General features: G+C 39.7%; 1 protein-coding gene across 1 annotated transcript in view; it reads right to left on the reverse strand.

Moving 5' to 3' along the window:
- ntrk3b (neurotrophic tyrosine kinase, receptor, type 3b) overlaps positions 1–27,102 on the reverse strand; it is a gene marked incomplete at both ends in the record, with an annotated part of 279,095 nt that overhangs the window by 89,420 nt on the left and 162,573 nt on the right. The window contains 2 exons of the mRNA XM_080500842.1: positions 19,417–19,519; positions 22,906–22,955. Of these exons, the coding sequence (XP_080356968.1) occupies positions 19,417–19,519; positions 22,906–22,955 (153 nt within the window). The remainder of the gene's footprint in view (positions 1–19,416; positions 19,520–22,905; positions 22,956–27,102) is intronic.

Consider the following 27,102-nt stretch of genomic DNA (forward strand, 5'->3'; position numbering starts at 1 on the left):
TCATGTTGATGTTCTGGGAGGCTTTGCTGAGGATGAGTCCAGAAAATACATGAGTTTGTGCATTTCATATCTGGATGCTTAAAAATAAAAGCTAAAGTTAACAAACATACTAATATTGGCGAGTCGAAAAGCAAGTTGCCAGGGAGTCAATGGCAGCACGGATTCAATTAGGATATTCTATTTTCTTTATTTATAGTTACTTCAGACAGCTTAATTATGCTTAATGAAAAAAAGAGAAAACGTAGTTTAACTGTAAAACTCTATTTTAAAGAAGTTTTCCTCAGCTCATTTATTTAACAAACACACTGGTCCAAAGCAGTGTATCTACGTTTGCCATTAGCCCAAGACAACCACCTGGAAAATCTACTTAACAACTTCGGAAACACAAATACAATACAAGTACTTTTTGGGAGTCATTTTTTTCTTTCAGTTGACAGAGGGGCAAATGTGAGGTTTAAACCAAAGGGAGAATATGTGACACCCTGCCTGGGAGTCAAGCCGGGATCATCCTTTCAGGTCAGAATTACTAATACTTCCACATGCAGCACTAAGTGATGCTTTGGAAGGAAGACACTTATTTACTCATGATACACTACACACAACAGGACAAACTAAAACAAATGTCCAACAGATTCACTTTGCACACTATATAAGTAATAAAATATCAGTAATAAAATCCTTAAATCACTAAAAACTTGAGAGACCCTGAAAGCAAAGTGGACCTCCATCCACACTGAGTGTCATGGTAAGAGAGACCAGTTAACGTCATCAAAAAGACAAGACTCTTTACAAACAAGGGTAACACTTATCTCTGTGAAGGAAAAAAAAAGACCAGGAGTACTCCGTCAGCTGGGCACTTATTTAGAAAGGGGTGTATCCTGTCAAAAACATAATTGAAATGACTGGCAGGTAATAAAATACTTGTTCACTCCAGGGAGACAAAAACAACACTCTGAGTTCCAATCACCATATTTGCAGCAGACAAGGCATTGATACCTCTAAGGGAAAGCATGGCAGTAGCAGCATAATGCGAGATGTTCTTCTGAAATGATGCAAGAAACAAAAGTGACTCAATCGAGGAAACGTATTGATAAAAGCCTGAATGCAGAGACCTATGACTCGAGGATCGTGATGCTTTAGAGCAAACCACTGTTCACCGAGGTGGCGTCAGGACGGGCCCGTGAATGTCTCTGTTTGGATATTAGCGTAGTGCACATCTTGGAAATCTATTCCTCTGTATATATCAGCAGGCAAATATAGTCACAGGAAGCATATAGTTCTACAAAACTCTTAGTGAGACTATGATGTTTGAAATATAAACAGATATACCATCACCAGAGGATACCAGGTAAAAGAGTTGAACGATATTAGACTGGACACAGAGACTGTGTTTTCTCAAGAAAGCAGATGAAGAAATTGTTAAGGGATTACCTTTGATGGTGAGTAAATCAAAGAATATTTCTGTACATTTGAAGTTGGATTTGAGCCTAATCGGTACTTTCTGCTGTGATGTAAAAAATACTATTTCATTCAGTCTTTTATTCAGAGGAAGTCTGAAATCATAGCTGTTTTTGTTTTCCATTGTCCTTTTAACAAGAAACATAGTCATCTTTTGTTTAAGCATACAAAGGATACGAATATGATGGAAGATATGGATGAATCACAACGATTGAAATAGTTCTTTGAAAATAAAAGACATCTTAATTGTGTTTAAGGAATGCCGAGGAGGTCAGAGAGGAAACCTTGTGTCAGTAATGAATGAATTAAGATGATGGTGATAATGATGATTATGATGAAAAAGCTTGACATAAAAGATAAATTAAATCCACTAATGTTGAGTCCATTAACAAAGAGTATCACTTCTGCTAGAAATGGCTTGCACTTTATCTGACTTCCTGTTTTGTAGCAATAGATTCCATATTTGACTCAACATGAAGCCATGTCATGTCTCAGTGAGGTGTTTTGAATGACCCTAGTGAAAGAACAAAGGCCACACTCTAGAAAGAAAAAGGCTAAAACTAATTAAGAAACAAAAAAAGGGGGGCAAAAATCCATACCATTTTGAGCAACACAAAAAAAAAAAACACTCCTAATCTATCTCTGTGTAAATGGGGGGGGGGGAGTTTAAAACTGAAAATTCAAGAAATGTTTTGGATGATGAAAATCTGACAAGAAACACTTGCAGAAACAGCAGTGAAATTTCAGGTAATTCGCAGCATTGGCCGTGTTAACGTCTTTGCAAAAAAGGTCACGTTTGCTTTGGTTGTATTGCTTTGATCAGCGGAGCAGCTCCATGCTTCAAGCAGAGCTGCGAGTTTCCAGTGAAACACTGCTGACGAGGCAGGGCTCGCAAAAGTTGGAAACATGGCATCAGAAGTAAGTGAGCATGTCAGAAGTCAAATTGTTTCTGCGGGGGCAGCACGGGGCATTCTAAAGCACTCTACAGAAGCAGAAGCATGATCTGCACATCAAACGTGAACACAGCTTCACAGGATCAATACAACAAGCCCAGTTCACTGAGAGATGGGAAAACAGCTTCATTACAGACGGACTGTTTTTCGAATGAGGAAGGCGGGACTCCAATCTGCGAAATTCCTGTCAAAACAGTGCGGCTGTCTGGTCGCGCTCTCACACCGTTGGAGCACTTGTCAGGAGGCGAAACAAGGACAGGGACCTTAAGACACACTTCACGGCTTTGTGAGAACGAGAGTTCAAAGCAGGCCAAGATATGCCGACGATCATGTTAATATCAACAGTGTTATGTATGGATGTATGAGGATATTGTTAGGTTAGGTTAGCCGGCCCTCATGCAAAACACAACAAAAAAAAGATATACACAAAGTGGACAAGGCAATAAAAATAAAAAAAAGCAGAAGTTTGAATATTATGATGCATTCAATAAAGGGGTTTTAGACAACGTGGAAAATAGTCTAAAAATATTTGTTGCCGACACTGAGGTTAGGTCATAAGCTTACATGGAAGGAGTAGAATACTTGATTTACAATATCATATTCCATCTTTGTCTTTTGGCTGCTTCCTTCAGGGACTTTACTGTTACACAAAACCATCTGCATGCCAGACAACTTTATGGAAGTAAAATTTTGGCAGAGATGCTTCAGAAAACAGATTGTACTAGATACAGTCTGTACACAATAAGGTAGATAGTTAATTTATAAATGCTTCTGCAGCAAACTACTCAGTTCAGTGTGGGAAGATACTCTAATGATAGAGATAGAGCTCATAAAAAAGAATGAATAGTAGATGCTGTTAAATGTTTTTGTAATGAAACCACACACACATGCGCACAGAGAACAATACACTATAAACATTAACAATGGGAGTGACTGACACACAGCCATTCATATGGACAGACGGCCAAGTTGGATTGTTATTGCAGTGACTGTCAACTATAAAACTACAAAGTCCCAGGAGAATATGGACTGGAGATCATGACACTCTGGAGGTAAAGATTACTGTTATTGTCCATCTACCTGTGCATGTGGAGAAAAAATGATTTACCATAACTGTGGTGCGCTTGTGCAGTTGCAGTGTTTTCCCCATTTACACAAGAACGTAGTCGGAGCCTTTTCAAAAAGTTCAGAGGACCGTTGTCATATAAATGGACGCCTAAAACAGAAGAGAAGATTTATGTTTTCACTTCAATATTGTTGTGTGAATGGCGACCTTAATACATGATCACGCATACACTTACCAATCATACCTGGTTTCAATTATGGGTGAGAGAAAGGGCAGTTTTTTTGTGTGGACGAATCTCAAAACATACAAACATTCATTGACATCATAACTATCATCACTCAACTACAGTTGGTCTGTACACTGTATAACACACACTACTACTATACAGAAGAGTCTTATCAATACACAGTCAGTGTAACATTGCACTCTAGTCAACAATGTGCCTTCTCTTTTGTGTGTGTGTGTGTGTGTGTGTGTGTGTATATATACATATATATAATACATATAATTACATTGATATTGTTACGACATTATGAAACACAATGTCGCATCATCATTACCGAATCAGAGGAATTAATTTCAATGTGGGAGCTGCTGTTTTATATTTGTCAGTGTGAAAGATCCACAATTCTGTCCAGCGTAGGAGTGAGCGTGCTGCAGCCTACATTTGGCTGTTACATAATGTGAGCTGTTTCCTAGGCCGGTGGCTAAAATTCACACTGAATTAGGTAGTGGTTATAGCAAACGGATTAAGAAAAAAACCTTAAAGCCTGCTCTTCTTTAGCATCAGTGGAATTTAAGGGGCTAAAAAGGCAGCGATATCACCATCAGATGCTGAAAACAACCATTCTACTGCTCGTGCACTATAATTAGTAACAGCATTGCACGGCCTATGGAGGAAATCTAAACTGAAGCCATGACAAGGGAGTACCATTGGAGATTAAAGGGTTAAGGGCTTGTGGGTGAGCTTCACCTATTGGTTTAACTGCGTCTTGGTCTAGTTTGACGCCATCTCTCAAGACGTGGGAACGTTAGTTGAGCTGTTGCTATGGCTCACAGCAGCCTGAGGAAGTTCCCTCCAATTGTATCCCCAACCTGTCTGTAACCTGACTTGTTTGATGATAATAATAAGTGCGGCGCTTAGAAAACACATCTTGCTGACATGGTGGAGCCGACGGGGAACAGTCAGTTTTGTATTACGAGACGTGGAAAGTGCTGTCCAAGCCCGACTCTGGGAGATCCAGTCCCTTAATGTTCATTAATGTGGAGGAAACTCATCAGCAGCCATACCGCATGAGTCTGTTTCAAGGCCTCCATGTTTTTTGAAGAAAAAAAAAACGAGCTCAATAATCATTAGCAGGAGTCCTCCAGGATAAAGAATGTACTGTATAGTTGGGAGGTTGAATTAAAGTTCAAGGCAGAAATAAATGCCTCTATGATTACTTTACAGTGCAAGGCCGATCAAAACTCTTTCGGAAAAGAAAAAGCTCGCTGTTGATGATGTGATTTCAAGCAGGAGTCAGGTTCTCATAAGAAACATGGCCAACGGTAAGAGGTTGAGAAAAGACTGGGTGTGGTGTACTGGATGGATATTAAGAAATGTAGTGCTACAGAGGGCTTAAAGACAGGAAGTGTGAAAATCTGAGGATTATTAATTACTGGGCTTACATTAAGAATACTAATTAGTAAACTGGCATTAAAACAAGGGTGCGGAAGTGTACTGTGTTTTCTGGAGTGAATATGCAGGCATTCATCCCAGTGGTGGCACAAGAACATAGGATCTTCATTTATGCTGCATTGCAGATATATCTGTAAAGAGTAACAACAATGCTACTGTGCATGAGCACTGCCACCATGGCTCTTCTGCACCGGTGTGAGTTGGTGGGCAGTCGTGTAAATGGCTTTTGATTTATCAAATAGTTAGCTGTCGAAGAACATTTCAAACAAACTTATTTTCTGTCCATGAAACTAAGGATTTCAAACAAGTCATGGAACAATTAACCTGGATAAGCAATAAGTTTGTGATCTGAATTAGCTCCTTTATTGCTATTTTGTGTGACTACTACATGAATCTGTTACAAAGGTAAGATACTGAGACATTAACAACCACCCTGTTTGAATTATCATGTGTATACTGAGTTATTAATATCAGCAAAGGGTTGTAGAAGAAGCTGTGTGATATATTGTTTTTGAAAATGTTCTGGACAATTAAACTTTTTGGAAAAATACTGAAATCTTGGAAAACTTCTATCTGTTCTTTGGATGCATTTCCTTTGCATTGTAACATATTGCATTTTGCACTCCATATTGCCATTTTAAGGCAACGTGTTTTAAATCAACAGAGATTTTTTTTTTTCTTCTTCTATTTATAGGAGCAATTCCCAGCAGGTTAGCAGGGACTACTTCTACTTCCATCTGTCATAGTAATGGGAACTCTGGCTGTACCAATGCCCCATGCAGTCCCACTAAAATCATCAAGTCAGAGGCTGATGCATGTTGAGGACGGCAGATTGCAAATGCAGTCATGTGTGTGGAGCATTTTCAGCTCGAAAAAAGAGTAACAAAGCTATTTGTGGTATAGATAAAAAAGCAGTATCTGAGGTTGTTTTTTTTGTTTTTTATTTATTTTTTTAGATCCATCAATCTTTTATTTCCACCTAATCCACAAGGGTTTGCAGAAGCATAATGGAAAGAAAATAAACCACTAACCCCAGGCTCTTTTTTTTTTTAACTCATCTGGGGGCAGCCTGAACTGAGCCCGGCCCAACTGAAAGATATAATCTCTACAGGGGTTGTGATCCAGTTGGCGGTACCTGGTATTACTTCCATTGGATGAGTATGAGGAAGAAGCCTAAACAGATGCCCAAACTACCACCCACTGCCCCCTCTCAATGTGGAAAAGAAGCAATCCCCTCGGATATCTGAACCCGTCGACATTTTTGACCGCTTGTATCCATTCTTTAGGTCATGACCATGTGAGGGTAGTTTTTTCCAGGCTTGCTTTTGAACATGTTGGGCTGGAAAACAAAATCGTATTGGCGTGTTGATAAAATGCTTTTTACTTCATTATCCAGGCTATGGTTGATCAGTGTCATTCTTAATTATTATTCAAGCATGCTCACATACATTTATTCTCTACGTTGAATTAATGTGTGGTTGCTCACATGATATATTTCATATTGTTATTGGATCACTTGGTATTTTTTTTCACATTACATGGGATCATTTTGCAATTTTCACAGTGAGAAGTCTATGAGATCTGGCAACTGGGACGGAGACTAAAGCCACAACCAAATTATTACTTAAATTCTCATAAGTTCACATCTAGCCACAGTGTATGACATGAATCTAATAAATTGTGGGCATGACGAAGTTTTCATCGCGCATGTTGCATGATGAAAACGCAAGTTGAATTGCAGCCGATGCAATGTTGTACGTGAGTCGACATGCATTGCGCAATAATAAACCGTCACAAGTGTGCATCATCCATTCACGAAAAAATAAACCAGTGAAACGTGAAGGGTGCCCTTGCCATGGTAGGATTTATGTGTTTGGAGGGAAATCTCCAAAAGGTATTTATTTACATCCCACCTACTTTTTTTTGCTTGTCATTGGTTTCAAGATCATGACAATGGCCATCCTTGAACCAGGGTGACAGAGGACCAGAGGCCTTACGATGCTGGATTTTCTCTTATCGCGATAACTTCAAGGATTAACTCTGGGTTTTCCGTACTATGATGCCCGCTCACTTCTCACCAGGATAAATCACTAATTCACAATCGCACAATCATTAATTTAGAGCGATCTTTTTGACATATAAAATAAATCCTCATCGCTGAGGCTTTGAAGGATGTTTTTGTTCTCGACTTGTTCCAAGCCTGTTTATCTCCACAAGGGTTGATCTGTGATGATGAGGTTCATGATCTCACCTGACAGAACTGCAGAAACATCAATTTATGAAGCGCAGGACTGCTCGTCCCATCGCAGTTATGAAGTAATATTCCAACACAAAAAACTCACACAAGATAAACTCAGCCTCAAAACAACGTGATGGAGAATCTAAACTAAAAGAAGAGCAGTGAGGAAGTTGAGCCCTACATGTTTCTGCTGTAATAAAGTGAAACCGAGTGATCAGCGTGCCGTACTGTCCATGTGTATCGTTGATAAATGAATATTGTATAATCTCATGAAGTCACGCATTAATAAGTCAGGGATTTCCTGGCTTTGAATGCGGCAGCGGTGTTGCTTTTCACCTGGTGGATGTGATTTGATTCTTCATTTGGGTGTTCATATTTCATATTTCAAAGACGGTCACAATTTCTAGAGTTTGACACACCTGCACCATCCTTTAAGTTTTGAAAAGTTGTCATAGGCAACTTATTTCATTCAAGTATTTTGCAGTTGTATTCCATCAATCCTTCAGGGGATTTTAACATTTTTATATGAGGTCTGTAAAAAGCACTGACAGAAGATAGTTGTAATAGATAGTGGTTTTGTGTGTGTTATGGTCCACAGCTGTTAGTCTGAAATCGGTTGGATGTTGGAAAGAGGCTCAGGATGGCGCACTATTTTTATTTTTTTTTTAAGTACACATAAATCTGTTCAAATGTTTACGTGAACATACAAAGTTGTCAAAATAGTACTAAAAAGTGCATTTAAGTACAGCAACATGATATTTCTACCCAGTTTCTTTTCTCCTCTGATTCGTGTTGATGCATTTTCATTCCTCTGTTGCACTGAAGACAGCTCACCCCTCTAAATGGTTGACAGTGTAACTATGTTTGAATTCTTCATAAAGCGAAATGCTGGTGCCTTTCATGCAGTCAAGTCCTTCTAACTTCCTCTGGTTTAAAAAAAAAGACAGCAAACTTGATATTTTCTGAACGTCTTCCCTTGGGGAAGGAGCCAAATTGCAACAACAGTTGAGAAAGCCTCCACCGGCTCCTACATCTGTATTCTGCCACGTCGTGACATTTTAAATGTGCTATATTAAGCTATTGTTAAACTCAGAAGACCGAGGTCACCCTTCTGAACTATTGATAGGAGAGACGTAAAAGGGGAAGAAGCCTCTAAAGTGCATTCAACAAGACCACTCTGCAGGTCTGGCTTTTTACTGGGAGTAATATGTGGCACAGTCGAAAAGCGTACAACTCCTTGGAAACGCATCGAGAGGGCACAAGGCACTTTAGCCATTAGCGCTCTATCACTAAGAGTTCCAAAATAACGGAAAACCAGGAGCACCACATCCACAGTAACAACCTTAGGCCACACTGTACTCCGTATTCATCCAGGGACCAAGAGCAGCTCCGCAAAGGTACTTGGAAAGACTCTCATGCAACTTTGAAATGGGATAAATAAATAAATAGGGCTTCTTCCTCTTTTCCTTTTTTTTTTTTAAATTTCCATTTTTCCATACAAGGTGCAAAAAGAGCTGTGGAAGGACATGCAAGATCATGCTGTGGTTGAAAGGCTGCAGGCTGCATCTAAATCCTTTTAGGTTTCAACTAAAAGCGCCGGCGGTCTGCGGCATGCATCAGCGGCAGAGACGGTCTCAAAAGTAACACAATATGATGACAGAGGCGAAAGCAAGATGAACTCTCCCTCCTAAAAACTGCTTTCTTTTCTGGGAAGAGAAACTGTCAATGAAGAAGGGGGGGGGGAGTACTTCCCGGTGGGCCCTTTGCTGTTTTCTTGGCAGTCCCCATCTGTCGCACGTATTCAGAAGAATGAATTACAGCCAATTAAGACGACGCTGCCGTGGCAACAGAGCAAAGGGTACACACAGTTTGTGCACAAGACATGCGGCTTGTGAACTGTGGGGAAAAAAGAAAAAGAAAAAGGGACAAAATATCCACAGATGGATGAAATATTTCCACAATTAGTTTCATCACAATGTTTACTGAATCTATACTAATGTGTGCAGAGGAAGAAGTGTTTACACTGCTACTCACACAAGATTAAGACTTTATCTGGTGAACCACAAGGGGAAAAAATAGAAATCTGATGAAAAAATTATTTACACTGGCACAGTATTGTGCCAAAACAGTGGTTTAGTGTTCCCTGGAGAAGTGGATATATGTTTGATTTTTGTCTCTTTTTAAAGCCGCCCAGAAATGCCAATTTTTTAGAAACTGTGGCATGCAAGACGACTGTATTTTGTGAAAATCTGTCCACAGTATTTACTCATTGTCACATCATTTGAGTGTAATTTATTGGTTAGCAGTTTTCGCCTTCTGTTGCGCCCTCCTCTGTCTCTGATCGACTCTTCAGCCCTCGAGCTCTGAGGTAAACCTGAATATGAACCAGTGGAATCAGTGAATGCAGTGAGTACAAACCAATCAACCAAATTGGAAGCTACCGGTGTACTGGTGTGCCACAATAACCTTTAAAATTAAACTTCAAAGTTTTTCTTTGTTACGACACAAAGTGTATGTGATGAAGCCAAACAATTGTTAGGGAAAATGACTGTAATCTCAACATAAAGCCTATTTAATGATACCTTCTGGTGTAAAATACAGTGAAACTTAAAACATCCCTATACTATAACTGTTTCATCATGGGAGTTTTTACAAACTAATGGCTTTGAGGCTAATGCTAGTTTGCTCTTTCATGGCAGCATCACCAATATCTAAGCTTTGGTCTCAGTACTGTATTGCGTCTGCTGCATAAAATAAATCTTTTTTATTTTTTTTTTAAACATGTTTTCATTGACATGTTTACCATTTGATGGAAGTTTGGTCGTATCGGAGACTCTTGCATTTTTACCCAAGAGCCTTGCAAATCACCCCTGGACTAGATGCTTGAAATCTTCAGGGAGAACAATCATCTGTGTTTCTTGTCAAACTACTTGGAAGATATGTTTATCTCTTATCCCAGCATCTTCATCAGTTCATGCTGATTGCTTGACAAAACCATGTTAATGGTTTTGCCATATATTTGGAAAACTGCTGCATATATACTACACAACACTTTCAAATAACAAAAAACTGCCTTTTAAATTCTGGTGTTTTATATATTTACTGGGAATCAGGTTTGGTTATTTTATTAGTGTATTATAAACTGATATTTCATAGGACCTTTTCGGAAACTCTACATTTTGGAGAATTGTTGCAGTAAAAATGGAAACAGTCGCATCAAACCTTTTTTTTTAATTGTGATTTGTCTGTGTGACAAGATCTACCACTGAAACAAAGAGAGCAAGTGACAAAGCAGGTTTTAATTAGCTATGACACTAAAAGGAATTTGGTGCTTTGAACCAAACTAAATGAATTGAGGCATCAAGCATGGGTTTGACGTTTTAGGTGTTCATTGTTTTTGTGTGCGTATTTTCTTTTTTTGCAAAGCAGAATTTTCCAATTGAACCCACTGCAAAGTAAGGACTTCAAAAGCTTTGAAGAAATAGTTTGAACAAAACACTGACGTCTTTTTTCCAAATGTAGTGGAAGTTTAATAGCTTAGTGAAATGAATAAATTAATTAATTATTTAAAAAAATATATGTTTTTTTCTCATTTTGCATTGTGCTCCCATGGGTTAATTGCTCATTTATCTTTCGATCGCTGCCAAATAAGTCTATAAAATTTAATTACTAAAGTACTTTCATATTCAGGTCTTTTATTTTTCTTGAAATTGTTTGACATTTGCTCGTCTTCACTCCAAAACACTGTGATGCGTTTCCCTCCTCGCCGTCACCAGGTGTCTTTTCGCTGGCTTTGAATTCCGTCTCAAACCTGGTGGAAGGAGAGGAGCGGCTATGCTGCTAGAAATGCTAATGTAGTCCATAACATGCCCCTTTCCTTTGAGTTTTAAGCATTTGCTTTTTTTTTTTTTTGACCGCAAATATGTAAATATATGGAATCAAACATTGCTGTGACATCCATTACAGAGAGCCTCTAAACTGCCTGCCAGCTGGTGTAAATGAGACACTGGTGACCCTCAGGATGTGCTCATGAGAGACCCTTCTAACCCCACAGGCTCATTCACCAGCTCAAGTGGATACCTGCACAGCATATTACACAGATATTTACATTTTGAGTGGAATAAATGACATCATGGATGTTTTTCGCCTCACATTTAGATTAAACATGAAATATTAGTACCTTTGGATGGCTATAATAATCTTTTTAATATTTTGTTTTACTTTTTCTTTTGTTCTTTTACATTTTAGATGCAGTGAAAAAGAAAAAGAAAAAAAAAAAAGCTGAGAAAATGAGATTTTCTTCCAGCTCAGCTCAATGTGTGGTTACACACGACAGCAGGATTTCTGTCTGTCTGTGGACGGACATGTCTCAGTGTTTGTCGGCACAGCTCAATCTTGCCACTGGAGACCTCGCAGGGCAGTGATGCGGTAAATACTGCTGTGTGCGCTTGTGTGTTTGCGTGGGGGTGTGTGAGGGCTAATCATCCCCGGGCCTGGTTCAGGTAATGTAGCGGAGAAGAGGGTAAGTCGCCCTGACACACACGTCTGGATCACAGGAGCTCACAGGAAGCTGCGGGCCAAGTTTTATGTGCTTATCGGTGTAGGTGTGTGCGAGTTGGTGGACATTTCTGTAATTCATCTACCTGTCTGTCTGAAAACTCAAAACTGTCCATGTTGATTCACATCAGATTGTAATAAGAGTAGGTCCCGGCAGTGTCTTCTTCAAAACATCACAGTTCAGCACACACGGCATGCTCGGTTAAAGTCCCAGTGACGCGGGCAGCGGTGCTCACCGACTGGCTACATGTGATTAAATGTGAAGAGTGTCCATACACCTCATTGGTTCGCAGGTGCCCCGCTGTCTGCCCCCTCTGAATCCCACCCTGGTGGTCTGGTGACTCAGCATTTCATTTGAGTCACGAGTGTTATGTTCTGTTGCTTCTTTGCACAAAACTGAATAAAATCATTCTGTTAATTCATCTCAGAAATGCAATATACTCATACTTCTAATATGACTTAAAATAATTACAACTGTTATGCTAAAAATGTAGGCTGGTTCATGATTCATGCTTTACATAACATTCTCTACAGCAGGGGTGTCAAACATGTTTTAGTTCGGGGGACACATACAGCCCAAGTTCATCTTGAGGTCGCCTGACCGGTGGAATAGTGCCATAATAACCTGGAAATACATAATTCAAATGTCTTTGTTGTGGTGCAGATTATACCACCACAGCCTTGAGTTTCTTCTTTGACAAGAATGTTGATATTCAATTTGATTTTATGGCGGTACAGTTGCTTCTGCTACTTTTTCAGGCGATTTTTGTTTGTTGTTGACGACACTACGAAAGGATGAAATGTCAGGGATGTCAAACATAAGGCTTCCACCAAACCTCCCAAAAAAATTTCAAAAATGTGTTTGACACCGCTGGTCTAGAATTCATAAATGATGTGGGGAGTTATGATGACGATGGGTAGACATGCTAAATCCTGTAAACGACAAGACTATTGGAATAGCTGCAGATCCACTCCCAATGTGCACCATGTTCCAGCTTCTACCTTCAACGCAGAACCTCTACAAACCCAACAAGACATTTTCTGACAAACACTGTCCACTGAAACGTGGACATTTTGATGCTCAGCTATAACATCCAGCAGTCGGCATTCACGCAGCTGTGGTTACATATCCACCTCTTGTTTCAGGAAGTGCACCGCGGGGCTCTTACCACGGCTTGAGGCGGAAGCGAACGCGCCATGATTGCAGCGACTGACAGTTGTGACTGACGGCTATCCCCCTGCTGCTTTTCATCGCTCCTGCCTCAAAATATTAGGAGCGTTCAGTTTAACAGGGAAAAACAAAACAAAACAAAACAGTGATTTTTCTCTTCAGTTCAACCTGTTTATGGTTGAAGAGGGTGAAGACCTTCACAGCATGCTGTTAAGCAGAATACTAGGAATCTATAGTTGTAGTTAGCTGAAGTGTTTCTGGCTACGTGTTCAGGGTGCATTTCTGATATAATTTTCATAATTCGCTGCTTTTGCCCATCTCATGGCCAAGTTAACAGTTCAGACACACTTTTTTTTTTTTTTTAACTGTAAATTCAAAAAGATTCAAAAACGATTAGCAATGGTACTGTGGAAACAAACTAATTGAGTAAATAAATGCAATAAAATCACTGGACTGAGGCGCAACAATTTCCACTTTTTTTGTTGCACCATATAAACCCATGAGCCATAACTGTATGACTACCACTCTAACGTAAGAAGTACTTTCTTAATCCCTGAGAGAAGAAATTCATATGTCACAGCAAATCGCTAGATAAAATGTCAAGTTGGAAGTTGTAAAATTCAGGGCTGTATGTACTTTGAGCCAAACTGCTGTTGTTAAATCTGATGGTGATGGCTATAAAGGAGCGTTTGAATCGTTCAGTTCTGCACCTGGGTGGGATCCACTGCCACTAGGTTTGGGTATGTTCACCCCCTTTAATGCTAGAACAGCTTTGATCCATGGACTCTACGTCACCTATAAACTTCTGCTGTTTAATTCCAGATGCTGGAGTCTCTGTGTGACCAAGTGTTTTTGCTTTTTTTGGGCCAAAATTTGTGCTTGTGCACATCACCTCTCTGGACAAAATGTTCACTTGCTGCCTCATACATTCTCCTGACAAATACATGATGTGGTGAAGACTTGCTTCACTTGTGAGCGTTTGTAATGTTGTGGCTCATCAGTGTGCAAACTGTACAATGGTATAATGAAAGCCAACAGGTTAATAAAGTATGCATAGCACACACCGAGAAAGTTTCGCTCATTTAAATGGACATTATTCTCTGCAGTCCTAATGACAAAAAGCGTTTCTCAGAGTTGTTTCTTTCATCATTTGTTACTTCCTCCTGACATGTTTGTTTGCTCACTGTACGTTTCCAGTCCAAAACCCGTGAGTGTACTGAAATGTAGCCAGAAATAGCGCCTGTATCATCTGCTTGTTATGTAAACACACAGCAGCTGCCAGCAAATATTGTGGATGAGCCTCAGATATACCCAGAATGCAGCACAATGTGGCGTTGACTCCCAAAGTGTGGTGGGACTCTCAGGACAACTTCAGAATGTTGTCTTACTGCACTGTAGAGCATTTCAGATATCAAAAGCATATTAAAGTTTAACTTTTGAATCTTCTTTTACGACTACTTTACAATCACTGATTCTAAAAAATGTGAACAAATATTCAACAGTTAAAACAGTTATTTTTCACTGGAGGACAGAATGAGCCAGGTGATTGATGATTGAAGCTTAGATAAAGCTGTAAATAGCAACGCAAAAGCTCCTCACAGGTGACGATTATTACCATCCACACCTGTTGTAGGCAAGAAAACCATGTTTGGCTTTGTGAAGAGGAAACAGAATAATCTCTAACATTGTTTTCCTCTGCTGGAGACAGCTGTCGGTGAACAAATTGACTTTAATCAGATGCTGAACTGGCAGTATTTCTACTAAACTGGCAGGTAAACAGCGGTTGATGCTACCACAGGTTATTATATAATGTTACTGCTCATAATGTGGAGCGCTGCTGTGACTGATGTGTTCACTTGTTCATCCTGACACTGGAGAACTTCTCTGCCAGAGGGGGGGGGGGGGGGGGGGGGGGGGAATAAATCTGTATGTATATTTACTCATCTGGCTAGCTTCAATAGCAAATCTCAAAGTTGCATTTATAAAAATCACATTGTCATCGCAATACTCAAACGTTCACCAAGTATAATGCCGCACTAGTTATAATACAAAGTTAATATGGACTTTAACAAAATTAAGAAGCCTCTTTAGTTTGTGCTTTATGACGCAATTATACAAGTCCAGTCTGAAGCAGCTTGTCCACATATTTCTACCTCTATTTTAAGTTATTTCCTTCATTGTAGATGGGGAAGGTGACAATATAATATACATTTTGTTACATATCAGCAGCACTTACAGCAGTGAGGGGTGAGGGGTAATTTTCCAACACAATATAAGAAAAGATGACAGGGGGGATGCAATAGTTATTACGAACATGCTGAGTGTCTTTTTCTCAAGAAGCATTATTGATTCCCTGCTGACACAAAAATCTGTGTGAAAGACACTTTAAAGCCCACTGGTGTGAATCACTATTTGAAAGATGAGCTCGATGCTTAGGCTGCAAGATGTGTTAGGCGAGAAGGTAAGTTGACAACATATTGATCAGAGCAACAGGTTGTCTGCAGTAGGAGTTGAACACACACACACACACACACACACACACACACACACACACACACACACACACACACACACACACACACACACACACACACACACACACACACACACACACACACACACGTGCATGTATGCACACAATCTTTCACAAAAGCACAATTATAAGCAGTGTGTCAGTCCGAGCTGTAATGTAGAGCAGCCAGAGGATGGAACTGGCAGCAAGCCTTGAAATGCCAGCAAATCAACACACACACACACACACACACACACACACACACACACACACACACACACACACCATAAAACAAGAGAGAGAGATAGAGAAAGAGGAGAGAGAGAAGGGGAAAAAAAGTGGAGTTTTTATTAAATGGCCAGAAACGGTCGGTGATCAAACCCCAACAACCCAAAGAGCCACAGTGATTTAGTGGAGCGAAAATCCATTATGGCTCCATCCAAAGGTAATGACTTCTTCAAGCCTTCCAGCTGATTCTCCAGAACAAGAGTGGGAGGAGAAAAAAATACACACACGCACACATGCACGCACGCACACACACACACACGCACGACGCACATGCACAGGACAAATCAGGCCTTTGTAGAGACCAGCGTGAGGTCCTAAAAGAGTCCACACCGACATCACCTCTCTTTAAGTCTTTTATACCTTCGATCACTCACGGTGACGGGGCAGACAGTAGCATCTCTATTCAGAGCCAGTGCCTCGTGCACCGACGGCTCGGCCACACAGATTGCTACCTGAGAGCAGCGCACAGCAGCAGTGGTCCTGTTTGTTAATCATGACATGAGGATATGGAGCCGAGCATCACGGCAACAAAGAGACAGCTCTGGAGTTTCATTACGGGCGGCAGATGCTCGACGCAACACAAATGTACACGTAAGAAGCAAACATATTTCATCAGCGCCTGCAGCTCCACCCGGTGATTTACTGAAGCTTCTAAGTGGCTCTTTCTCCTGCGCTATTACAGAGCTATTACAGCCTTTCATCAAACTCAGTCTTACCTTGATTTTAGCTCGATTTGCTCTGACTGGAGACACAATGCTTTTCCAATCTCTGAACAGAAGATGCTGCGGGCCTCTTAAGCAAAAAAGGCAAATGAGTTTTGGCTGGGATGTGATAGAATATGAAGACGTTTAAAGAGAGTATAGCTGTGTGGTATCCATCACAACAACTGACCTCAGTATTGAGGAGATAAATACTTTTTATTGCCCATTCTCTGCTTCCTCAACAGAAGAAACTACCCTTTGGGCAGAGTCGACTCCTGCGGCTCGGGAGGGATCAGACCATCAAAACATGCTAAGCTCGCAGCGTTATCAGCAGTATGAATCATCTCTGTTGATTTACCAGTGGAAGAGGGAGGCTGTGTTTTCTTTTTTCTCCCAAATTCATCCAGATTCTAAGTTGCTGCACACAGTGAATTAAATAAAAATGTTACGTTCACATAAAGTCTTCATTTCATATGCTGAGACTCCTCTAGTGGAGTTTTTCATGACTTCAGTCTGAATCATTTCTGTACTTCAAAGTCACATTCTTAGAATTATCCGGGATTCAAGATTAGAAACTTTAGTTAAAGTCATTGGAAAATGCCACTAGAAGAAAGAACTTTGGAATGTATTGAAATAAACGAGATAAACACGCAGAAAACAATGTACACACAATGCAAAGCACTTTATGGCGGTGTGTTAGTGGTAAACATGGAATAAATTAAAGTATCAGTCCTTCTAGCTTGCGCAAAAGCCTACAACATTTTACAGTAAAGCTAGAATAATCCAACAAATATTAAGGTGGACATTTTCAGGACATATTTCCTCATGTTCCTGGAGTCATTAAACCCAGGAGTATCGTTGTTTATTTAGTGTGTAAGCATTAGCCATTAGCCAGCCTCTAGTATATAAAGGTATTCCAAGAGCAGAAACCAACAGTGTGAACGAACACATTGGCTATTTAATCAAGAGTTTCACATCTGTATTGGTGTGGAATATCTATATATATATATATATATAGTTCACTTCACTGCACAATATTAGGTGAACATGCAATATGTGATAATGATGTGGTTGATGATAAATAAGAACAACAATTAGAGATTATGTTAATGTCCAATTAACAGTGTGGTTTCACTGTCAGCGATTACAATAATTTAAATTGTTAATCACACACATTTTGTGGATCACCACACTCTTCTGTCGTATCCAAGTTAAAAATGTCATTTGGAACTTACAGGGCATAAATGCACAGTGCATGAAACATAATCATTTCAGTCCGTCCATCATTGCACGGTGAATATTGCATTAATAATAAGTTTGCAATTTATTTTGCTACCCTCACGGATACAGCAAGTGCTAATTTGACATCAGCTTCATTACTTTGTAGACTGCATTTGCTATAAAATGGAGCAGTTCAAACAGAAACCCTTGACAAACTCATTTCAGTCAAGGTTTTACCACCTAACAAAAACTCAAACTTTCATTCTCTCGAAACTCAAATTTCGGGTTTATAAAGTCACTTTATAGAACAAGATCAGAAATTATTTAATATGAGACTAATAAGAAACTGTAGATCATTTGACCTGTCATACTGAAGGAAATGTTTTTCTATTCATTGGATTAAGATGCTTAAAGGAGAAGAAATAACATACAACTAAAGCATTGTCATCACCTAAACCAACATCCAAGAACCTGCAGTGAAATCCTGTAAGATCTCATTCATTGGCTCATCAGAGCTGGTGACTGATGTGACTTTTATTTCTCTGTGTGGAAGCAGTTTTCCAGCATGGCAGGAAATTCCTATGATATTACAAACAGGTCTGTGAAGCCTCATTAACTAGAAGACTCATCCTTGATGAGAGCCAGCTTTAGGCCAATACAATAATTGCCAACCCCTAAATAATTACAGCGGAGGGTTCTTTACCGTGGTATGTAACGAACTCTAATCCTGTAAAGTAGCTAATTAAAAGGTGGCAGTGGCTAATGCTACTTTACAGCATGTTGACAATGTCTAATGAAGAACATGCATGGTTTCAGGGGGGGGGGGGTCATACAGTAGGAACGTAGTGGGATTACGGAGAGAGAAAAAAGAAAAAGAAAAAGTAAGTGAGGATGCTGCCATCTTGTCGAGACCTTCAGTTGACATCTAAACCTGCCCTGTACGTCTCGCTCTGCTCAGCTCTCCTCCCATCATCACCATTCCAGCGACGCCAAGAGACCGACCCAAACCTGGAGCTGACCCAGCGCGCACAAAAGCCACATTAGTCCTATTCAATTCCTCAGCGTGATCGACGGCCCCGAGTCCACTAATTAATTCAGGATTGCTCTGCGGACGAGTCGCAGTGAATGTATGAAGTGTATGCATCTTTTAATATTGATGTGTTGGTCTATATCTGTGCATGTGGTTGCAGATGCGAGCCTTTTTGTCAGGCGGAAGCCGGCTACAGTACACGCGGCGCACAGCAGCACAAAACAGCCACCAAGACCATTAATCGTCCCGTCCAACAGGGGAAGAACAACATAATTTTTCCAAATGAGTCCTCTTGAGGATGTGACTTAAGTGCAGCAGTGGTTCAGTAAACACGCACTAAAAACTAGGACTTCTACAGTAGCTGCTCATGTACATTTTCAAGAGAACAAAGGTTCTGAAGGCGAGATTAGCTTGGGGAATGGCTCCAGCCCACTGATGCAACTGGCAGAAAGACGGGAAAAGTTAAAAAAACAAAACAAAAAAAAAACAAAGCTAACTGTCTCGCCGCCTATCTGCCTGTCTGACTATATGTGTAGACTTACCTTTCATACCGAATTTGGAGCGCCGGCCGTATTTGTTGATGAGAACAAAAAGAACGAGGAGGAGGACGCAAGCGAAGCCCGCCAAACCCACAGCGATGGAAACCTGGGCAGAAATGAAATGCTGTGTCAGACTCCAGATCAGAGGAACGCGCTGCCATCATAATCCCTTCCAGATTTCTGATCACCTTAAACACAGAAAATCAGAGTTTATGCCACCAGATTGTCACAACTACTCGCTCACAGGTGGCGTCGGCATGGGGAAGAGTTTAACACCTGTCTCGTTTGTGATGTATTCCTGTTGACAGAATGTGATTTAAATATGATTCTCATCTACAGCCAGACTTACTGTATGATGTGAGGCTAAGTAACTGCGACTGCTTTGGAAAATCCTGGTTTATCCTCATTACAAACCGCTTTTTTTTTTTTTTTCTTGATGTAAACTGTCACTGCGAGGAGGGGGAGAAAATACTGAATGTTGTGTCGCTTTCTCTCACAGCCAGACAGTTCGAATCCAGGTGTTTTTTTGTGTGGAGTTCGCATGTGCTTCCTTTGAGCATTCAAGTCTATGAACATACATTTAGGGTCGGGCACAATCCCTGAACTTGCCTGCAGATGTGATAGAGTGTCGATATGTCGAACTAAACCAGGGTAAGATGGATGGATGTTTATCACTCAGTGTAATAAGTCCTACAATTAAGCTTGTTTCAGTAGAAAAAACACACGCGCACGCACGCACGCACGCACACACACACACACACACAAACACACACACACACACACAGGCACTTTGAAGGGCAGTTTTCAGGGTGCACAGATATAAACAGAAACACTGGCTTTGATAAGAAAAAAAATAAAAAGTACGAATTACAAAGTTTTTGGGGGGAGTTTCATCATGGCCCTGCATTTCCATCATGTTTTGAGGTCATTGGACACGGAGTGAGCAACATAGCCCCTCCAGGGTTTCTACAGAGGAGGAGTTCAGCGTTGAGGTTTACATGTGGGCATCATAAAATATTATTTGTGAAGTAGGCAACCAGAAAGGGAAATGAGGTCCGTAATGGTAAAATAACAGAGTCAAGAAAGATCCAATGTTGTTTATGAGCAAACACAAACGTAAAAAAAAAAGAAACAACAGGTTTAGCTAATAACATTAACAAGTGTCCACTTTTATTTAGGTCACTCCACTGAGCACGCCGGGACTCCAGTACACACACATACACAGGGAAGTGGAGATGCCATACCTCAATGACAGCGGCCATTATTAATGTTGTTAATTATATCAGCGCTATTCCTGCCTCCATATTTCAACATGTCTGCCAGGGAAGAAAGTCTCTTAAAGGCTCCGTATTTTACCTTTTTATGAATTTTATTTGCAGGCTTTAAATCCATAAGGAGATTTTATTCTTAACTTTAACTACTAAAAACAGCCTCAATCAGGATTAATGTTTCCCCGTTCTGGAGATTTGCAAAAAGCAGGCTGCTTTCCATCTGCTTTGTGAAGGTTTTAGTATACATTTTGGACAATACTGTATACTATATTCTATACCCTCTTCCGACTGGCTGACCGCTTCAGGACTGACCAGAACAATCAAAACCAGAGATTTTTCGCCCCGACACTTTCCATAGTCTTTCTCAAAGACGGTCCACTTTGTGTTTATTTCAAACATGTAACGTTGGAGTTTTCATATTTTACATTAGCGCCCCAAAATATCAACCTCAAATTGTTTTCCTTTCATTTCTAAATGGAGGGACATTTTAAAGGTGTTCAGGCCAGCCAAAACCTGTCCAAACTCTGATATATTACTGAACTGAATGTTGTAGGCAGATCAAACTTTCAGAGAGATTGTTTTACACACTGTCCGCTGTTATTGAGCTCCATATCTACAACATGATGTAGTGGTTAACTCTCCAATTTCACATCGAAAATATCCAAGTTTGGGGACTTTTCTGCCTTTGCTCGCATTCCTTTAAGAACTCTGCTTTTATTCTACAGTCCAGAAACTGCTTATGAACTTTACTAGTGACTCTTAATTGCCTTGTGATGGATTGGTGAATAATACAGGATGTAATGTGTAGGTACGTCAAAAAAGGGCATATTGTTCATAAATGACTTTTTTTTTTTTTTTTTTTAACCTTAAAAGACTATCATACTTCTGATTCTGATGATATAAGAACATTTTTAAAGAAAAAATCTGAAAGTCTCACAATTACTGCAAATGTCAAGCATCCGGCAATAATAGTTCAAAAGTAATGGCTTGGGGAGATGTGTCATTTTCAAGCAACACATTTTCCATCCTTCATTTTTCAAAAGGACAATCAAGAAATACAGACACTTGAAAGCTTGACTTGATGGTTTTTTTGGGTGGATTAATAGTATTTGGTTCATGATGACAGGTGATGGAATCATTTTGATATTTTATTATGTGAATAATGTCAATTAACCCTTTAAAATAAAGGATTAAGACTGAAAGCTCTGCCATAATTAGAACAAAATATAGTAACTATAATGAGAATATACAATATATTTCTACATGTTAAAAATACAACCAAATATATATATATTTTTAAAAAAACACAAATTTCATGTAGCATCACTTCATGCTACTATGTGTCACATCCTCGCACTCTACCACTTTAGTGAAATGACTGGAAATTACTCAAGCAGACTTTGAACTCTGAATGTTGGGTCTATACTTTGTGAGCAGAAATAAAAAAAATAGGTCAATTTTCAAAAGGTTGAGACAATTTGAAACTATCTAAATTGAAGCTGGATTTCTCTGGGAACTGACTATATTTTTGCAATGCTGCACATAAACAAAAACCTGGTCCAATTCTGTGGAATGTTAAACTAAACTAATAACAAAAAATGATTCCCGTTGGAGAAATTCCTTTTTTCTGCATTTACCCATCCTATTTCTAGGATGCGGTGGGCAGCCACATCATAGTGCTCCAAGGAGCTGATGGGGTTGTCAATGGTCTTCCTCAGGGAGCCACAGCATATGGGAATCGAACCTGCGAAGTCTGCTTCTCTATACTCGAGGCCACCACTGCCATCGAGTTTGCATGTTCCCTGTGTGTGTATGAACCTGCCCTTTTTTCCTCAGCTCTTTATGATAGCGGAGGTTACTTAGCTGAGGCATGTATGGAAGGATAGATTGGGGTTCTACCAGTTTATGGCACCTCTATGCTGCAGTATGGCTGTAAACATTAGCAGCATTAATTTCAGAAAATGCATGTTACAAAACATTTTCAAAGAGCCCACTGCAGGACAGCGTTAACATCATCAGCATCATCATTAGTGTGCAAACACACAACTCTGGGAGAGTTTTCGTGGTGTTGAAGGAAAGAAAGTACACACCCCTACGAGGGCCCTTTGACGAAATAAAAGACAGTTTAGGCCTGTGTTGAAACGCGCGGCGGCTCTCCGCCGAGACCAGGGGCAGCGTCTTTAGCAGCTGTTTCATCAACATCATTAAGGAGAAAACTCACCCCGAATGTGTCTTCATCTGGCCGGCCTGAGTCGCTGTCTGCTGGCGTCACTGCAACACACAAGCACACAAACAGGAATCAGCGGACTCAGGGAGGACCGAACCTCTAATGGCTGTGGTTTCCTCCCACGCTCTCTTATTGTAAATAGGAATAATGGCCTCACTTTTTTTTTTTTCTTTTTTACTTTATTTCACATTAACACTGTGCATTCTCGGGGAAAAATATACTTTAAGTGCAAAATGGTGGATGCAATAGAATGAGCTCTTTTTAAACTATTTACAGTGGCTTTGTTCCACTGTATGGACTTGTTTATGCACCCATTATCCCGTTAAATGGTGTAACATTTACACGGGTTAACGCACAGCCTAACAGATGAGAATTAACTGACCTGATGTGCTCGCTTGTGTATATAATTGAGAGCATATTTTCAGCATATCAACAAAGCCAAATGGTTTTATTCACATTTTCCGATCAGGTCATGTTGCGAGATGAATATATTCCATCCTGCATCATTCATTTGCGTATTGCTCTTTTTACATAAATGGTTGAAAACAGCAGTAAATGTTGGATATGGATTGAAATGACCCTTATTTGTGAAGTGAAATGACACAAACAGGAAATGTTGTAAAAAGCTTGGGACAATACTGATGAACAGTCCAGTTTTCACATCTGCTGGCTGAAAGGACGCTTTTGGTTATGGGCCTGCAAAGCCTTGAGCACGTAATCAAATCAAAAGGTTTCCACTAAAAGCCTGAAATTCAACATTAAGGCAGTTCTGACCTGAAAATGAATGTCGCACAAAACAAGGACATTGTTCGAGAAAAAAAAAAAAAAAAACGTCCAGAGACGATTGCACAAAGGCATCGTTGTGCTTGCACATACATTAGATGGAACAATTAAAACAAGCTGCTTTTTGAATAATACACACTTGTACAAGCAGTAACACAAAAACGAAGCTGAGGAAACCTGAGAGCCGCAAATATTAAATAAAGTATAATTAAACCGACTGGAAAAGGCACCAGACCAGCTCACAAATTCCCAGGACAGCATTTTCTTTTTAGCTCAGATCATTATAAATAAGTTAAATGTGTTCACAATATGCTGGCAAACTTCACACTATGATCAAAATTGTTTTACAACATACAATTTTAAAGCTCTGCCATATCATCAAAAAAAGCAAATATCACCAGTGATATATTCTAATGCTATTAAGACTGTTGCACTTAAATTTGGATAATAATAAAGTTGTAAAAATTGCATTATCATTTTATAGAGGGAACATTTGTTCACATTTTCATGTAAAATATTTAGCTCCATTATGAGGTATTAAATGCCTGCTATCAATAACACATAATTACAATATATATTTGTTATACTTTAACTTTTAACAACATAGTAATATTACACCTTTTATGTATTTTTTAAGATGGTTTGGAACGTTTTCAAAGATACTATATTCTACTAACATAATACATCACTTTACTTTCATATGAACTAGTCAAAATAATATGGTGACATTAAAAATAAGGGGCAATTTATATATATATATATATATATATATATATATATATATATATATATATATATATATATATATATATATAGTATTTGTGCTACAACGCGATTATTTTGGCAACATATTTTACATGTAATCTATACTGCAAGATATTATTTTAGTGAATTAGAAGCCCATTGTAACAAAGTAATGTATCATATAGTGGAAATAATTTAGCATGATTATCGTTATTTGTATCACATTAGATTAAAAATGTCCTTTTCAGAACATATTACATATGAAATGTTTTTATTACAATTATTCTAATGTGAAATTTATTGCAACCTGGTTAAGTTGTGATTTTATACTGTGGCAAGAAAAAATATGCCAAGGCTTTGGCACCTCCTGGTTTATTGTATCAATTTATCAAAATAAATGACATCTTAATAATGCAGATTCTCATCTTATCTGTCTGTTTTTTTCTCTGTTGTAGTCGCTTTAGTCTTGTGTAACATGTAAAACCTCTGCAAACCAGAGCTCCAGCTTGCAGCAGAGGTTTTGGGGGCGTATCAGGAGATAGAGCCATGAACTGGTGTGATGAGAGGAGCTCCAGCCCGTCGGCCTCCAGCCAGGACATCACACAGTAATTGTGGGCAAATTAATGTCCACATGGTAGCCGGGCTGCCAGTGGCTGAGACACACAAGCACAGTGTGTCGAAGTGTGAGCACCCTGACTGCCATCCCTCCTTCCTCTCTCCTCTCCGTGCCCTCCTCTCTCCTCCTCTCTCCTCAGCTGTGCTGGTATCAGTCAGCCTGTCAGACTCTTCTCTCGCCAGCCGAACTCACACTTGCACACCTCTGCTGCTGCTGCAATGTTTCACACTCTAAACACCTCGGCCCTCACCTGCCTCGCTCACCAGCCCGTGAAGCTCATGTCCATACGTCTCCATCTCCAGCTGCCGGGCAGCTTTTATAGTCTATGGCTGATTAGAAGGAATGATGCCCATATGGAGATGGAAGGAGGCTCAGATGAAGGTCAGAAATCACACCACGCAAAGGAGATCTGCTTTGTAGCGTGTGAACTGGCACAATCCACAATAAGACCCTGTTCCATCTCACACATGAGCCAGCAGGGTAAGGGACCAGCTTGTTTACACTGTGGATGCTTAGGTCAAGGTACAAGAAGCAGCATCCTCATTAAAGTGAATTACTAAAAGCTGATATGTCCAATGGTGAATCTCTGGTTGGGTTCAAGCAGATGCGAGCCTTTGTTGCATGTTAATTCTTGTCTGGCTTTAATGCAGGTTATTATGCTCATTTTCTGACTTTTTTCATTTCCTGTGGCTCCACCACAGCAGTTTTTCATCATTCATTTTAAAAATAATAAAATAAAAGAAATAAAAAAAAATCCTCATCTCATACGAGCCCTTTGTAGTGCTTTTTAATTTGCCTCCTGCTTGTAACAAGCCAGTGTAGCTTCTGCCATGAAAGGAGAGCTGGGCATGTTGACAGTGCTACCTACAAACACACAATTATGTGTGTGTTGCAACATGAGCTGCAGACATTTGCATGCAGAGCCACCGAGCTCATTCTTTTTCTTTGCAGTTGTAATTGAGCTTTTTCTTTTCATTCGACTTCTGTCTTTTCAAATATAGCAACAAGCCCCCCCACCCCACCCCAAAAATAAATAAATAAAGCACACATCTACCTGCTGTTGCTGTGCTGATCATAGATGCAATTCAGAGTTTAGACTGACATTAGCTATTCTTTTTTGTTCTTAACTTGCTTTAAAAGAAGAGTACTCTCCTGATATATGCTACTCCCTGCATTAAGCTTTTTTCTCTGGTAATTTCAAACAATAAACCTCAAGCTGCTCCCTTTCATCCAAATGTGGAAAGAAAAACAAAGTTATCTTTGACATTGTTGGCACTATTTTATATAATTTAGAGATTTTAAGAGCTCATATCCGTTTACTTGTCTCTCATTTTAGAACGAACTTGAAACCTTAAGGAGAAATAAAAAGCAGACTGTATTTTCATATGATGGAGTTTCCACTCAATAGAGCTTGAGTTGTTTGAGGTAACTTTTTGCAATTCCTCATAAAAACTCTCATGAACCTGATGCTGAATATGTGCTATGAACAAGAGCTGTGTTATATACAGATATATAGCCTCAAAAAAAAACCCAAAAAACAACAGAGATTTTTGAGTTTTTACCAGTTACAAAGCACTCAAGCAGTCAATACATACACACAGAAGAGCATCACTTTAATGTTAATAGGGGCAAAATTCCCCAAATTGAGTAAGAAATGTTGAGATTTGTCTGCTCAAGTTTAAACTCATGCTGCTGCATGACTTGTGAGCGCAGACAGTAAATGTCTGCGCAACAGGACCCTGTAGCCTTTGAGAAACAGAACAAATTCAAGTCTTAGTCTCAACCCACAAAAAAAACTTGCAAAAAGGCCCGGAGGCTCCCAGTTGGATTGTGTGACAGTGGGGAAAGGGAAATCTCTGCCCTGGCTCTGCACAGCCTGCGGTGCTCTTAAGCAAGGCACAGTTTGTCGAGAGCCGTCATGGAGATGAATAACACTATCTAAACATTGCTCACCAACACAAATCGCTTTTTATGGATCATGACACAAAGCGAACAAATTTCTCCATGGTTACCATTGGCAATGTGGTAGTCAACCAATAAAAGATGTG

This window comes from Blennius ocellaris, assembly GCF_963422515.1.
Source record: "Blennius ocellaris genome assembly, chromosome: 1".
Taxonomy (NCBI): domain Eukaryota; kingdom Metazoa; phylum Chordata; class Actinopteri; order Blenniiformes; family Blenniidae; genus Blennius; species Blennius ocellaris.